This window comes from Larus michahellis, chromosome 2 (genome assembly GCF_964199755.1).
Source record: "Larus michahellis chromosome 2, bLarMic1.1, whole genome shotgun sequence".
Classification (NCBI taxonomy): domain Eukaryota; kingdom Metazoa; phylum Chordata; class Aves; order Charadriiformes; family Laridae; genus Larus; species Larus michahellis.
Window position 1 is genome coordinate 143649455 of NC_133897.1, and position 13903 is coordinate 143663357.

The 13903-nt window shown below is 39.3% G+C and overlaps 1 protein-coding gene across 1 annotated transcript in view; it reads right to left on the reverse strand.

Annotated features, from left to right (window-relative positions):
* Positions 1–370: 370 nt before the first annotated feature.
* Positions 371–13903, reverse strand: part of VIRMA (vir like m6A methyltransferase associated) — a 28431-nt gene continuing 14898 nt past the window's right edge. Inside the window, exons 14-24 of the mRNA XM_074577438.1 lie at positions 13227–13462; positions 12218–12470; positions 10456–10673; positions 9076–9208; positions 8326–8478; positions 6274–6434; positions 5932–6028; positions 4707–4873; positions 4211–4542; positions 3170–3313; positions 371–2706 (exon numbers count right to left, since the gene is read on the reverse strand). Of these exons, the coding sequence (XP_074433539.1) occupies positions 2549–2706; positions 3170–3313; positions 4211–4542; positions 4707–4873; positions 5932–6028; positions 6274–6434; positions 8326–8478; positions 9076–9208; positions 10456–10673; positions 12218–12470; positions 13227–13462 (2052 nt within the window). The 3' untranslated portion in view covers positions 371–2548. The remainder of the gene's footprint in view (positions 2707–3169; positions 3314–4210; positions 4543–4706; positions 4874–5931; positions 6029–6273; positions 6435–8325; positions 8479–9075; positions 9209–10455; positions 10674–12217; positions 12471–13226; positions 13463–13903) is intronic.

Below are 13903 nucleotides of genomic sequence, written 5' to 3' on the forward strand. Positions count from 1 at the left end.
GCGCAGCCTTTGTTAAGCGTGTCTCCTTTTCTCACACACACGGTGCATGTGCTCAGCTGCGGGACCCGAGGAGGGAGAACCATTGCACTGTGGATCTGTTCTGCCCCGCTCACTCCTCCCAAGTAAGTGTTTGCTCATCAGGTCAGCTCACAATTCACCAAGCAGTACTTCGACACCTGCCTCCTGGTGCTCCAGTCAGGATACAAAACTCAGAAATGTCTTTTTGGGCAGAGTATAAAAAGCAAAATTCAATGCTTAAAGTGTTATTTACTACGGTAGGAAGCCAGTTTAAAAGAGCAAACCAAATAACTCCAAGTTTTAAACAGCATTATTTCAACTTGAATATATCCAGGAAAGGAACCACTTTGCATTGAAGGGTCACAGAACTAAATTCTTTTTTTAAAAAAACCGAACATGATAGACATATACTTCTTTTTCAAGTTTAACTAGATTTACAGTGCTTCCATACATCAAACAATTTAACCAACCCTTTATTTCCTCCTAGTTTGAAAATGACTAGTGTGACATGCCATATATTTTAAACTTTCAAGAACCAGTACTGAATATTTACATATCGATTCCATGCTTGACACTTTTCTTTACTTTTCATTTCAAATTCCCTGACAGAAAGCAAATTATTCATATCCCTGCTAGTTTCCAACACAGTAAAGTTTCTAAAAAAATAAAACAACCTTAAACACGTGGTCTAAAGGAGCTAGTCAGCTTTAAAAATATTTATGCAGTGCTACTTAAAAAAATAGCATTAATACCTGTAATGCCTGCGAGATCTCCACCCATTTTAGTCATTACAATTGCATTATTAGTAAAATTACATCCTCCTCTTATTTTACCATTCATAAAACTGTTTTGACTTCCAATCCAAATCTTTGTTCAGGTCATTTTAAACAATGTTAAAACGCATACCTTTGCAAACCCATACTATTCCCTTTAACTGCACCCAGTCAATTAACAGAAGTTTACCACTTTCATAGGTTACGTCAATTGACTTTGTGCAAACCAACCACCTCTCAGACAGCGGGAGCTGTCCCAGTCTCCAGACAGAGAAAGTACACATAATAGGGGCCTTCTGTGGTTCAAATAAAAACCTACTTAATTTATCCAAGCAGTATAAAGCTAAAAAAAAAAAATCAATTTAAAGTATTATTATACTTTAGAAACACTTAAAATAGAGCGTTAAAGGCAGATGAGCTGTCCAAATTAAGTTAAGATTATGTAAAACGAGAACATTACAACTGCGCCTTCTTTAAGTAGATGAAGACCCCTTTATAGCACTTCCGTAATGTCAAGAGACCAAAGCACAAGTGAAAATCGAGCTCAGGTAAGTCAGACAGCAGAGCTCATTTGTAAAAATTGTATATGGCCTTTAGAAAAAGCTACCGCTCCTCACCCCTTCCAAAAATGCAATAAAAGGCTATTGAGAATTTGTTGATCCTATGAAATCCCATGGAGCCCAAAGGAATGCAAATGTGTAAAAAGCTTACTTCAATCATACTGAAGTCAATATGAAAATAAATTTAGAGTTGCATCTAGTGGTAACATTTCTTTATGAATTCACACTTCTCAAAGTTTTTCTTTTTGCACTGTACCTCAGTCCGGTTACAGAAACAAAAGATCCAAACCGTCTATTCGAAGGGAAGGTTTAGCACAACTGCCTCACTACGTGGTTGTTCAGTTCATACACCTGTCTGTACGGCCCCCCCTCAACTCTGTACGTCAGCAGAGAGGCAGACAACTAATTAACTCCAGGCTCTCTAAGGGTACAGGTATCTCGCCTTTTAACTTCAAAGCACACTCCATTTTCCAATGAAATAACTCTTGTGCTCCCGATGCGTGAGCTGGAGGTGTAAAGTAAATGCTAGAATATTCTCTTATGCTCCCTGAAGTCAATGACAGATTTTCTACTAATTTTGACAGGTGTGGTATCTTATTTAAGCATCTAATCACATTGCCAAAGATGTACAACAAAACCTACATAAATTACATTTACATTTGTATTCGTTCACAGATTAATTCATTTCAGTCAATCTTCTATCACCTGCTAATTGTACTGCTGTCGGATGGACCTCCATTCATTAATAACTCAGAGTGGCTGAAAAAAAAGGGCTAATGGCTCTAAACCTGAGAGAAAAAACTAAAATTGCCTTACACGTATATATATTTTTAATTTTCTTGCAGTAATAAGTCACACACAAAACACCTGTACCTTTCTTTTGGCACAAAGAATATTTTAGAAGTCCTTCAAGTCTTAACTCAAAGAGGTTCTTTACTGAGTATTGTCTACCGAAGTCCACAAAAAAATTAAAACATTCTTTCAAAAGGAACAAAAAAATTTACAATTGTACACAAAAAGTCTTGAATTTTATTGAAATTTCAAGTCTTGTATCAAACAAAAACTTTTCTTCAGACAAAAATATTCTCTTGGTGTCCTCCAGATACCAGAACTCTGAATTGGTCCTTTAGTGCCGCTGCTTTTCTTTGTCATCTTCACAGAAGTCCCCATGGTTGGGCTGTTCCATTAGGCCTCATTTTATCGTGTGAAGGAACGTACATGACGACCTCTTCCACTGCCTCCACTAACAAACTTCCCTCTCGAGCCACCACTGCTACTACTATTAGCACTTGTCCAAGACGGTCCAATTCCTCCCCGGCCTCTGGAAGCACGATCGCGAGGACTCGGTCGGTAGCCTTAAAGCAAAGAAAAGTATACTCAGTTGGAAAAAAAAAAAAAAAAAAAAAAAAGCCCTAGGCGTAGTAGCTGCTGTGAAAGCATAAGAAACAAAAACCAGATGAGACACAAACGGGGTCTGTTTTCTCCTTTTAATTTTCACTTTTTCTTTTAGGCAAGCATTTTTGCTTGGATTGGCTCTCTCTAATTACCATGTAGGTTCGAAGACAACTGAATTGCAAAAATCTGAATGCAAAATTAAGATTCTGCGATCAAGTGTTCAATTCAGCAAGTTCTATGGATTACAGGGCAGTTCGTACGAAAGCATGTATTTGACAGTCTCAGTGACAACTGTTCATATATGCTTAAAACATTTGCTGAATTTCAAGGTGTTTGCAGCATCCTTGCATGGTTTCATTTGTAAAGCAAAAATGAAATTCAAGGAATTCTCTATAGTTCGATGCCCATATGAATACCATGTACCTGCTGAACTTAATGGTCTCAATGGTGGCAGTGGACCCCTGTTAAAATTGCTTTGACCACCTCTACTGTCATTGTAGGTTCCCCTGGGCGTACTCTGTGCACTCCAACTTGAGCCTCGAGCGCCTTCACGACGACTGTAATTTCCTAGATAGGGAGAGAAAGCACACGCTTGAGCAAACATCACCTTTCTTTCTTTTTTTTTTTTTCATTTCAATCTTCATAATATTCAGGGTGGCAAACATAATATTTACATAATTCAAATACATAAAGCTACTCTGCACGAACATACTCTTGGTATTCTAATTCGAAGCCTACAAGTTGCCGTATTATACGTAGAATCGGGTGAAAATATCTGTTTTTCAGACATGAACTCAAGTTTAAAAGAGTTCACGTTATCTGGTGCATTAAGACAGACTACTATACTTTAAATTTTTTTGGTAAAGTAAACCCTAGTATTTATAATTTGACTAAATGGCAGTATTTTCTGTTTCTACTGTGCCAAGACTTGCCCTAATTATGGGATGGAAGAGAAAGGAATGCAACCTCGTCTATATATGAAAAAAATTCTGTTTCTGTAGATAAATTTCTGTAGATAACATTCTGTAGATAAAAATCTCCAGGTTGACTGAAAATTGCATCTTATTCTTGTCAGGATCCTCACTCCTTTTATTTAAAAGCCTCATTTAGACCCAGAGATGTATTGTGACGCTTGATTTCAGGAACTACCATGTCACAAACAGTAGAGAGGGCTTTTTATTTTTCTGACTGCATCTCTGAAGCACTCCAACAGCTGCTAGAAGAAAACGGCTAAACTCCTTTTGTAAAAGAGAGGGGGAGAGAGAGGCAACACAGGAGCTGGTAGCCTTGTTTCAATTCCACAGCACTCCAGAGAACCTTTTCTAGTGTTTAACAACTTATTTCAACAATGCTCCTTCAGGAACATCTCACACCAGGGTGATTAACTGCTAGTAAATTGGGTTAGTATTACCAAAGCATTTTTAGCATTCATTTACTCCAATTCTAATACAGGAAATGACATACCTTTTGAAGCAGGTGGCGTAAAGAACCTGTTCTGACTGTGAAAAGCTCCTCGTCCTCCACGATTCCCTGAGAACCCACCGCGTGAAGAAATCTTCTGTGACACTTTCGGTGGCCTTTTGGCTGGTGGTATCCCATCTGGAGCAACCACTTCTTTGCTCTCTGCAGCAACAAAGTCATCCACGTGCATGGAGGGTGGCCGGCTCGTATTCTGTTTCCTCTGACGGAAGATATCATGTGGTCGAATTCCTTGTCCAAATCCTCCCCTGCCTCTTCCTCTTGGTGGTGGCACAACATGAGCTCTCTTCGCAGGTTCTATGTACTCAGATTTTCCACTGTCATGACAAACCATGATTTATTTGGTTAATGTAAAAATGTAGTCATACATAAATAAGGCATTCTCTACATTGAAGACTCAATTCAAAAGGTATTTGACATTTTGAGAATATACAAATCGGTGCTGAAAACACTAACCGTTTACTCCTTAAACTCATCTTACCTTGAAGTTATGAAGGTCTCATGCTTGTGCTTGCCGAGTTTGAACCCTTTTGTGGTTTTTGTGCGGCCAGGAGACGATGGTTCTGACAAAAATGACCTCTCCAGTTCAGCTTGCAAGTCAAAGTCACTGCAGCCCTTCTCTGACAGTTCAATTAAGTCAACTTTCACCTGCAATGACAGAGTTTAGTTTTATCACAACAATCATTACTAGCACCCTCTGAAGAAGAAAACATGCTGCACCAGGATGGAAGAGATTCAGCTAGGGTCCTTCTACTGGAGCAAAAAAGCTCTACCTTTTAACACAGTAGTTGTGGCCCAAAGCAAAAAGCAGCAGTAACAAAACAAAAAAGCAGCAGAGCTGCAGCAAAATTGTCTTGATGGTTCTGAATCTCAAGGAAGTCAAGGGCACAGCTTTCACGTATGAACACCTGTCTTGTCACTAAATGACCTACACTGAGGCACTCTCTTGCTTAAGCTACAGTCCTATAAATTTATTAATGCTGCTTTTATACAGCAATCGACAGTTTTGGTTTTGCTTAAGAAATTAAAACACAAGTATGTTTGCATGTAAATTAAAAAAGACTAAAACTAAAAAAGAGTGAAGGCAATGACGTCAACAGAAACTGATTATTTCTCACGTAAGTTAAGACACTGCCAATTGCTTAGTTAAAAAAAAGGGAACGTTTTCATATGTATTTCAAACTGACACTTAAAATTTACATTATAAAAATCAAGTTTCAAATACTGTGAAAAGTTTTTGTGCCAGTAGTTTCATTTACTACTGCCATTTTTTCCACTTCTGTCACATCAGAGCAAAGATTTTTTAAAAAGAAAGCGTAGCTATCAGGCTCTTTGCTCTACTGCAATGACACAAGACAAGCAAGGAAAAGAAAATAAATCACATTCTTTGTCTACCTTTAACACAAACTGCTGAAAAGCCCCAGCGGCATTGCAAAAGCAGGTTAGGACTGATACGACTGTTCCTCTAAAAGACAGGACTTCTGCGTGAGAGCACTGTGGAAGGTGCCAATTTTGTGCCTGCTTCTGAGCGAACCTGAAGGCATTTGATAACAACCTTTGACAAATGCCAACCCCTACATCTGGGTCAATTTACAAGGGTGAGCTCAGGAAAACAAACCGTTTGGTCATCTGAATTTCTGATGCTACTAGCTCAGGTAAACCCCCATTTTTAAATCCACTTCAGTTATGTTAATGAAGCCTTTTACCATATCCAGATCAGTGTCTATTTCTTCAGCCTGAAAGGGTGAGAACCACATGGACTTCAGCTGGTCATCCATAACGTCTGCCAACACGTAGGTAGTCCTGCAACAAAACAAATGCCTATTCGGTTATGAACTACAACCAACTGCAAGCATATGCAGTATTACGGAACCTGGGGTGAATGTTGCTGCTTACCCTTGACACTTGCATGAAAATTAAACACACTGGGACTAGTAGGCAGTCACAACAGTGCTGTTTAGATCCTGTTTGTAATATACTCATGCATAAATTATTGCATTGTCTTAAGTAAACCACAAGTAGCACGCTCACACACTTAACCATTTTACCTGTTGTTAAACAAATTCTGAAGAGAGTCTGGTGCAGAAAGAATAGGCTCTACATCTTGGTCACTCAGCGGACAAGAATCACCTGCCGATTCCAACATCTGCCTCACTCCAACGATGTTGTCCAGTAAGGATTCAAGGCCATCATCTTCCTTAGAACGATCCTAAGTCAACACAGCACAAGTCAGAACTTCTTCCCCTCCTCAGAGAAGGAAATATGCTTTTGCTAATTAAGAAAAAAAGCGGGGGAGAGGGGATGCTACACAAAACAGTCTATTCCTCCACAAATAGTGAAACTGAGACACCCGAGTACACAAAAAACAGCAGAGAGCTCCTCAGGATGCTGTAAAACAAACTATATCACCACACGCACATTCTAGTCTTCATTTCCAGTTGATGCAATAACAGAGTCTCAAAGGCGGCATCACCCCAGGTTTTAGTTAACAAGCTCTCTGCTAGAGCATTCCAACATCTTAAATGTCTGCTATTTCTCCTTCAGTGCAGTTGTGGCTTTTAATCTTTTACCACAGATGTAGGCGGCCAAGGAAGGGACAGTAGGGAGTAAAGCACTGGAAAGGCATTTGTGACCAACAAGCTGCAGAGCAGCTGTTTTACAGACTTCTAAATTAGCCACCTACTGCACAGCTGACATCAATTATGTAGGATTAGATTTGCATATTAGAGTTAAATTTGCGATCAGAAGCACAGAAACGTTGGATGCATTGAATTCTGCCTGTCCTAAAGTCCAATTTACCCCTGTTCAAAGCAGGACTATCAATCAAAGCCAGACCAGGTCAGCCATAACTTTATCTAGCTGCGTCTATAAAAATGTTCCAGTGACAGAGTCCACAGCCACAATGAGCAACCTGTTCCAGCGTTACACTTCTCCCTCAATGATTTTTTCTTTTCCTAATGTCAGCCTGATCCTCTGAATCCACAACCTGAGGCCATCACCCCTTGTTTTATTATCTGTAATTATCAAAATGAGTTTGATTCCACCACCTTTGTTACTATCCCCCAAACAGCTGTAAGTAGCTCTGAGATAGCTCCTTAGCCCTCTCCACCAGGCTAAACGAGCCCAGCTTCCTCCTCCTCCTCTCTCTACAGCATTTGTGCTCTAGGTCCCTGACCGCCTTGGTAGAACCCTCTTCAGTTTCCATACATCTCTCTAGAACTGTAAAAGGACAAAGCTGGCCAAAGCTGAATGCAGCACTCCGTATGAGAGCTCACCTGCATCCTGTGGAGGGAGACAGTAAGATCCCCTGATATGCTGACCATGCTCCTTCAGGGATGGCTCAGAACACTGTCTGCCTTGTTTGTAGTGACTACGCACTCTTGGCCCACGTTCAACCTAACATCCACCATAAACGCCTGGCCCTTTTCAGCCCAGCCCACATCAAAGCATGGTGTTATCCTGCTCTCACTGCAGAACTTTGCGTTTTGCCTAACAAACCACACAAGTTTTCTGCTAAATCAATTCTAAAAAGTTTCTTGAGGTTCCTCTGGATTGAGGCTTTTGCTGTTTGTCACATTAATCACGCCCCCAGCTTACTGTCATCCACAAATTCACCGAACATGTATCAATCGTTCAGGTCTCTGATGAAAACATCCAACAATATCAGCCCCAGTATTGACTGCTGGGTATTCCACTTATTACTGGTCACTGCTAAGCACTGGTTCCAGTTATTTATTAGATTAACAATCTGTTTCACCACTATCCAGTGCTCTCTGTTGCACGCATTCGCTGCCTTTCATCGCACAGTTAATTGCCTATGCTTTTATGGTGTGCAAGACTCTCAGCAGAAGTGGATCTCAACCCTACCTGAAACTTCTTAGTATTACCACAATACAAACAATGAAGTCAGAATCCACCCTGCATCAGAATAGGTGATTTTGGACTTCAGTATTACAACAATGGCAACAGCTATCACCAATTCCGCAACGTATGCCACAGAACTGCGCATCCTTCTCATCAAGGAGGGATAGTCTATATTGTTTTAAAAACACGTTCAGATACAAGACAAAACATCAACTTGATTATTTGAATTCTTTTACCATAACATGTTTCTCCAGATCAAGCAGCAGTTTTTCTGGTGTTTCTTCTTTGTTCTGCAGTAGATGCTTCAACTCTGCAGTAGTGAGACCCAGCGTTCTGCCTGGATGAGATCCATCTGCTTCCATAAGGCTTCCGTCATCTCCACAGCATCCCTGAAATATTTGACAAGTGGGAAATAAGTACACCTAAATATTCATTATGCTTCTGGACTGCAAACCCCTTAGAATTCAAATGTACATTAGAGCAAATCTAGCAAAGCAAGAGTAATCTCCTGATTTAAAAATGTATTATGCAAAATATTTTAAGAAAGTACACTTCAATAAGCAAGTCTGGATGCTGCATCAAGATGAATGCAATCCTTTCCTACATAAGCTGAGGTCTGTATCAGAGAATTAACAAATATTTTAGATTCCTTTCTATACTACATATCAATATAGCAACTCTCTAACAGGATACTGTGAATCTAAAACCTGGACGCAATAGCATGCTATTCACTGAGGAAATCAATATGAATCAATATGTCGTTCTTCCTACTGAAAACCCCTCTTATTTACTAAACATATATTCTGCCCAGCTTTCACAGATTTCATTAAAAACTAAAGATGGCACTAACACTACTGATGGAAAAGCCTTACACAGCAATCAGCATAGTCAACTGCTTTCTGAATTGTTACTGAACATGTCTCACACTGCAGATTTCAAAGAAAAGCAGCTAAGTTTTTCTAAGTATTCGATACACGTTCACTTACCAGTGTCTCAGAGTTTAGAATCTGTCGCATAAAATCCAAAAAAGAAGAGGCCAGTTCACCTGTGTCTTTGCTAAAACTCGTTATTACTCGCTTTAATACAGTGTACAGAGCATTGCTGTGTTTTCTTAGAGAGCTGTTTTCATAATGAAAAGAGAGAAAATACTTTATTAGTGCATACATTGTGACCGTTCCACTGCAACTTGTTGTAAGAAAACAACACGTATACAAAATACATTTGGTAAATTTTACAATTATCAAGTTGAGTTTTGATTACGAAGCTGGAGCTTCATTATTTTCTCCGTACTAGACTGTTGTTCTCACTAGTGCTGTCTGCAGATATTTCAGGCTGCACATAGACAGCTATACATACTACAGTAATACCTCTAAAACCTGCAAAAAATTACATTTTTATCTTTGGCGGAAAAGGGATAGGAGTACAAAAATATTTGCTTGCAGAAAGGCCTTAGGTATAAAGCAGAATCATGCCTGCTGTTACAATTTCACTGCATCCCATGATGCCTAACTGCAGAAACAAACCAGAAAGGTAATCACCAACACAGAAACAGCAAGGCTGGGCACTGAAGCTGTCAGCTAGACTTACAGGATCATAGAAACAACAGCATCTTTAACCTGCTGATTTTTCATTTGCAGGTTGTATAGAGCTTCCTGCTGTCTGAGCAGCACATTTCTATAGCACTGCGTAGATGGGTGTTTTCAACAACCTTTTATTGACAAGGCTCCATGTACTACCTTTTTCTCTTCAGGAACCTCACAACTTTCTTGTCTCTTTCCACCTCACCTTCAGTCAACAGAAACAGATTCAAATACAGGACAAGGAATTAAGCGTCAAAACAACACAATACTGTCCATTGTATATATATATTCTGTTCCAAAGGGAGTGGAGTCAACAAAAGTAGTTAAAAAAAAAATCCTCATTTCAGAAGCCTTAATTGCCTGGAGGTCAGAATACTCTGGGGAAGTGCAAACTGAATCCCCTCAAAACAGAGGGAACGACAGACAGCTCTCCAACATCCCAGATGAGAGCTCTAACTACCGAGTGACTCAAAAGGGAAGGACACAAGCACTATATCTCATCCTAATCCTCCAGCCTTGAAGTGGGGAAGTGGAGTGTAAAAACCTTTTTTCAATTATTTGTTTTTTTCTTAGAAGAAAGTGCTCCTGTGTGCATACTGCGGAAATGATTCAGAGGTAAAACCTCAAGTGAAGGAAGACCAAAACACTGCATGAAGCTCCAAAGGGAAATGAAAGTTCAGGTGCATTATCCTCAACATCTCCTACTAGAATGAGTAGGAAGTGATTTCACACTGCATAAGTCTTGAAATCATTTTAAGTTGTCAGCGATATCTTAAAACACCATACCTCTTTAAGTGATAGAAGCCATAGTCATGCTCTGTAAGGAACATCATTGTTCGGATACATGTCAGCAGACAAGTGTAACTGCTCTCAGAATTAGTTAATGTTTCCATCAGACAGTCACAAATTAAGGGCATCAGGTCTTTGCTGGGTAAGGAGTTGGAAAGCTGCTCTGATTCAGACACAGAACCTTCCGACGAACTTGGTAAAATGAGTGCAATATCCTATAAAAAATTATTATTATACACATCGTAAAAAATGCATTCTGTATACCAGCAATACGTATAAAACATACATTAAGTCAGAAGCACTCGGTTCTTTCACTACCCCTTTATCATCTTATTCCAGTGTTTCAGTTATTACTATTAAAATACTAATCCAGAATATCCTTTTTAATTTAAGGGTTACAAACCATTATTGATTTTTAAAAACATAAAAGCTTCGAAGGGTGAAATTTGATAGCAGAGCCACAACTAAAAGCCAAACAGTCACTGGATAATATGCGTACAGTTGCTTGCCTAGGTAGTCAAACTGCCCCTTAATCTCAAAACATTCATCAAAATATAAGGAGCAGCTGAGGTGACTTGGCTTGTTCAGCTTGGAGAAGAGAAGGCTGATGGGTGCCCTCATGGCGACTGCTACAGCTTCCTCAAGTGGGGTGGTGGAGAGGGAGGTGCTGATCTCCACTCTCTGGTGACCAGCAATAGGACACAAGGAAATGGAATGAAGCTGCATCAGGGGAAGTTCAGGTTGGACACTAGGAAAAAAGGTCCTTCACTGAGAGGGTGGTCGGGCACTGGAACATGCTCCCCACGGCAGTGGTCATGGCACCAAGCCTGTCAGAGTTCAGGGAGCGTCTAGATGATGCACTTAGTCATATGGTTTAGCTTTTGGTAGTCCTGCAAGGAGCAGGGAGTTGGATTCAATGATTCTTATAGATCCAACTTGCGATATTCTATGACTCTATGGTTCTATGAAGGTTAAGAGGCTACAGAACCACTTAGGAAGTTTAACATCTACTGGTCCCTCCGCATTTTACGTAAAATAAAACACGAGTGACTTTCACAATGAATTTGCATGGGCAAAGAGCTCTTGTTTATATGCAAATGGCTGATTAATCTCTACTGACCAACAATGGAAAAATGTCCTTTGCATAAGTGGGTAACCACTAAGGCAAATAAATACATGCAACTAGTAAGGCAATTAATGACATGCAAATCTATGCATGCAACTAATGAGAAAGTACCAGGGCCAGTCTATGAATCAGTTTTCAGATAACATTTCTTACTTTGCTCTGGTAACTTATGCTTTCTTTTAAATGGCGGAGCTTCATGGTAGCAGTATATCATACATAACTTTGTATTTGGAATACATTTTTAAGAGGTTTCAGTTAGACAGCTAAGAGATACACAGATGTGACAGCTGAAGTTTTGCCAGTGGCCGATAGGGAGAAATGGCATCCCTCTCTCAGCTGAGGGGACAGTCAATCTTCGTGCCATTCAGGTTTTGGTCTCTAATGAGCTACCATAATAGTACACATAATGCAAAAGAGATAACATAAAATGAAAGGATTGACATTCGAGAGCAAATGACAGGAAGTCTGCCAAAGCAGCTAACCACGCGAATTTTTTCTTTTTGTGTTTTAACAATGTTGATGTGTTTTTGATGTGTTTTCTTTTCTTTTGGAAAAAAGCAGACACGTAAGAAATAACCTCATTTAGTCTCCTACAACTATCAATACACATTTTGCATTAAATATAGAAAATACCTGATCACAGAGGGACTGCAAAAGGGAAGTCACGTATTCAGCGCACTGTTGATGAGTGACATTGTCGCCAGCTGATCGCATCAAAGCCAAGAGCTCCTGGAAAACCTCTGCATACTTTTCATCGCCTTTAGTAGTTCCACTGATAAGATGCAAAATAGCCAATTTACAAGCTTTATGTGAAGCCAGGGCATCCAATAAAGCAAGCAACCGAGTGGTCTGTCCAGTGTACTGTTTCTCTTTCTCTTCTGCGTTGCTGAAAGGATATCAATGCACTTTGAAAAAGCTGGTTTAAAGTAATCAAAAAAACTATAAATACAACCATTACAGGAGTCATGTCATTCTGCATTTTTAAAAATAACACGTAATTTATGTACTGAAACTTACAGTTTCATTTACTTTGTGAAAACTGCTCAACTTTCACGAAATGACCTCTGGTTGCATCATAAATTAACTAATCTACTATGCATTTTACACACTATAGGCCAACTATTTGCACATGGATAAATATGCTTTAGTACAAACAGCATCTAATTCTATGTGGATAATTACGCTTTTAAAGAAACAGTAATCATTGTTTCAAATCCCTCTGAATTTGTAGTATTCAACTTCCACCAGCTTACAAACATCTGCACATTTTCCTTATGTAAATCCCAGTACAGAAAATTTTACTGGCCTACTTTTCTTTTTTCTATCAGATAGGTCCTTTAGAAGCACTTCACAGATGAGATAAGGCTTTGAGGGACAGCCCGAAGAAAGTCTTCCTAAAATACTTACCATAAACATACAATCTGAAACTGTTTACATCAAAACTTGAAATTATGAGATGGTTCCTTGGCAACACTAAGCATTATCAGGACACAATATATAGCACTGGACTGAGAATTCATTCAGTTCATAATGGATAAGTAGCATTTCTGAAAATGTTTTCCTCCTGCTAAATCTCCTACACAGAACCGAGGTGAATTTAATAGTTCATTAAAGAAATCTTCGCAATAGAAAACAAAGATACCTTTGTAGGTCTTCTACAATCAGATCCAATACAGTCCTCATGATAAGAAGTGCAGTTGGCGAAGCCAAGTCACACAGCTGAACACAAATACGTCTCAACATATGCTGAATGGGCTGGCAAGATGAACCAGAGAAAGATCGAACTATCTCTTGTATCAGTTTGGCTTGAACATGAAGATGCATACTCCACAGCTTCCTGGTGTTGAGCGCCACTGAAATATCATGTGGCTCAATTACCTGCAGGAACAGAAGGACAGCAAGTTTTTCCTTTCGACTTTTATCATAAAACCTGAATTCTACCACAAGGTATAAACAAAATACTGTCCTCATCAAAAACACGCAATGCCATTTTCATCATTATCACTGAATGACAAGGCACAATTCCAGCAAATTAGGTATTCCTTTGGGAGCACGTGTCGTCACACACCTTTTATGCTTATTTATTAATGATCACAAATTCAAGATCCATGCCAAAAGAAAGGAGAGCCTTAATATAGCGAGTTTGGTATTCAGGGTTAAATTAAAAGGCTTCATAGCCAATCATTTAAGTAATAGAATGGGAGTCTAGGTAATTTCACAAGGGACAAAAGAACAACATATGACCACTAATTTAAAAAGATGCTCCAAATTAGAACAATTTTGATCCTGATGAAAAAGATGTATCTTCAAAGAACCTAT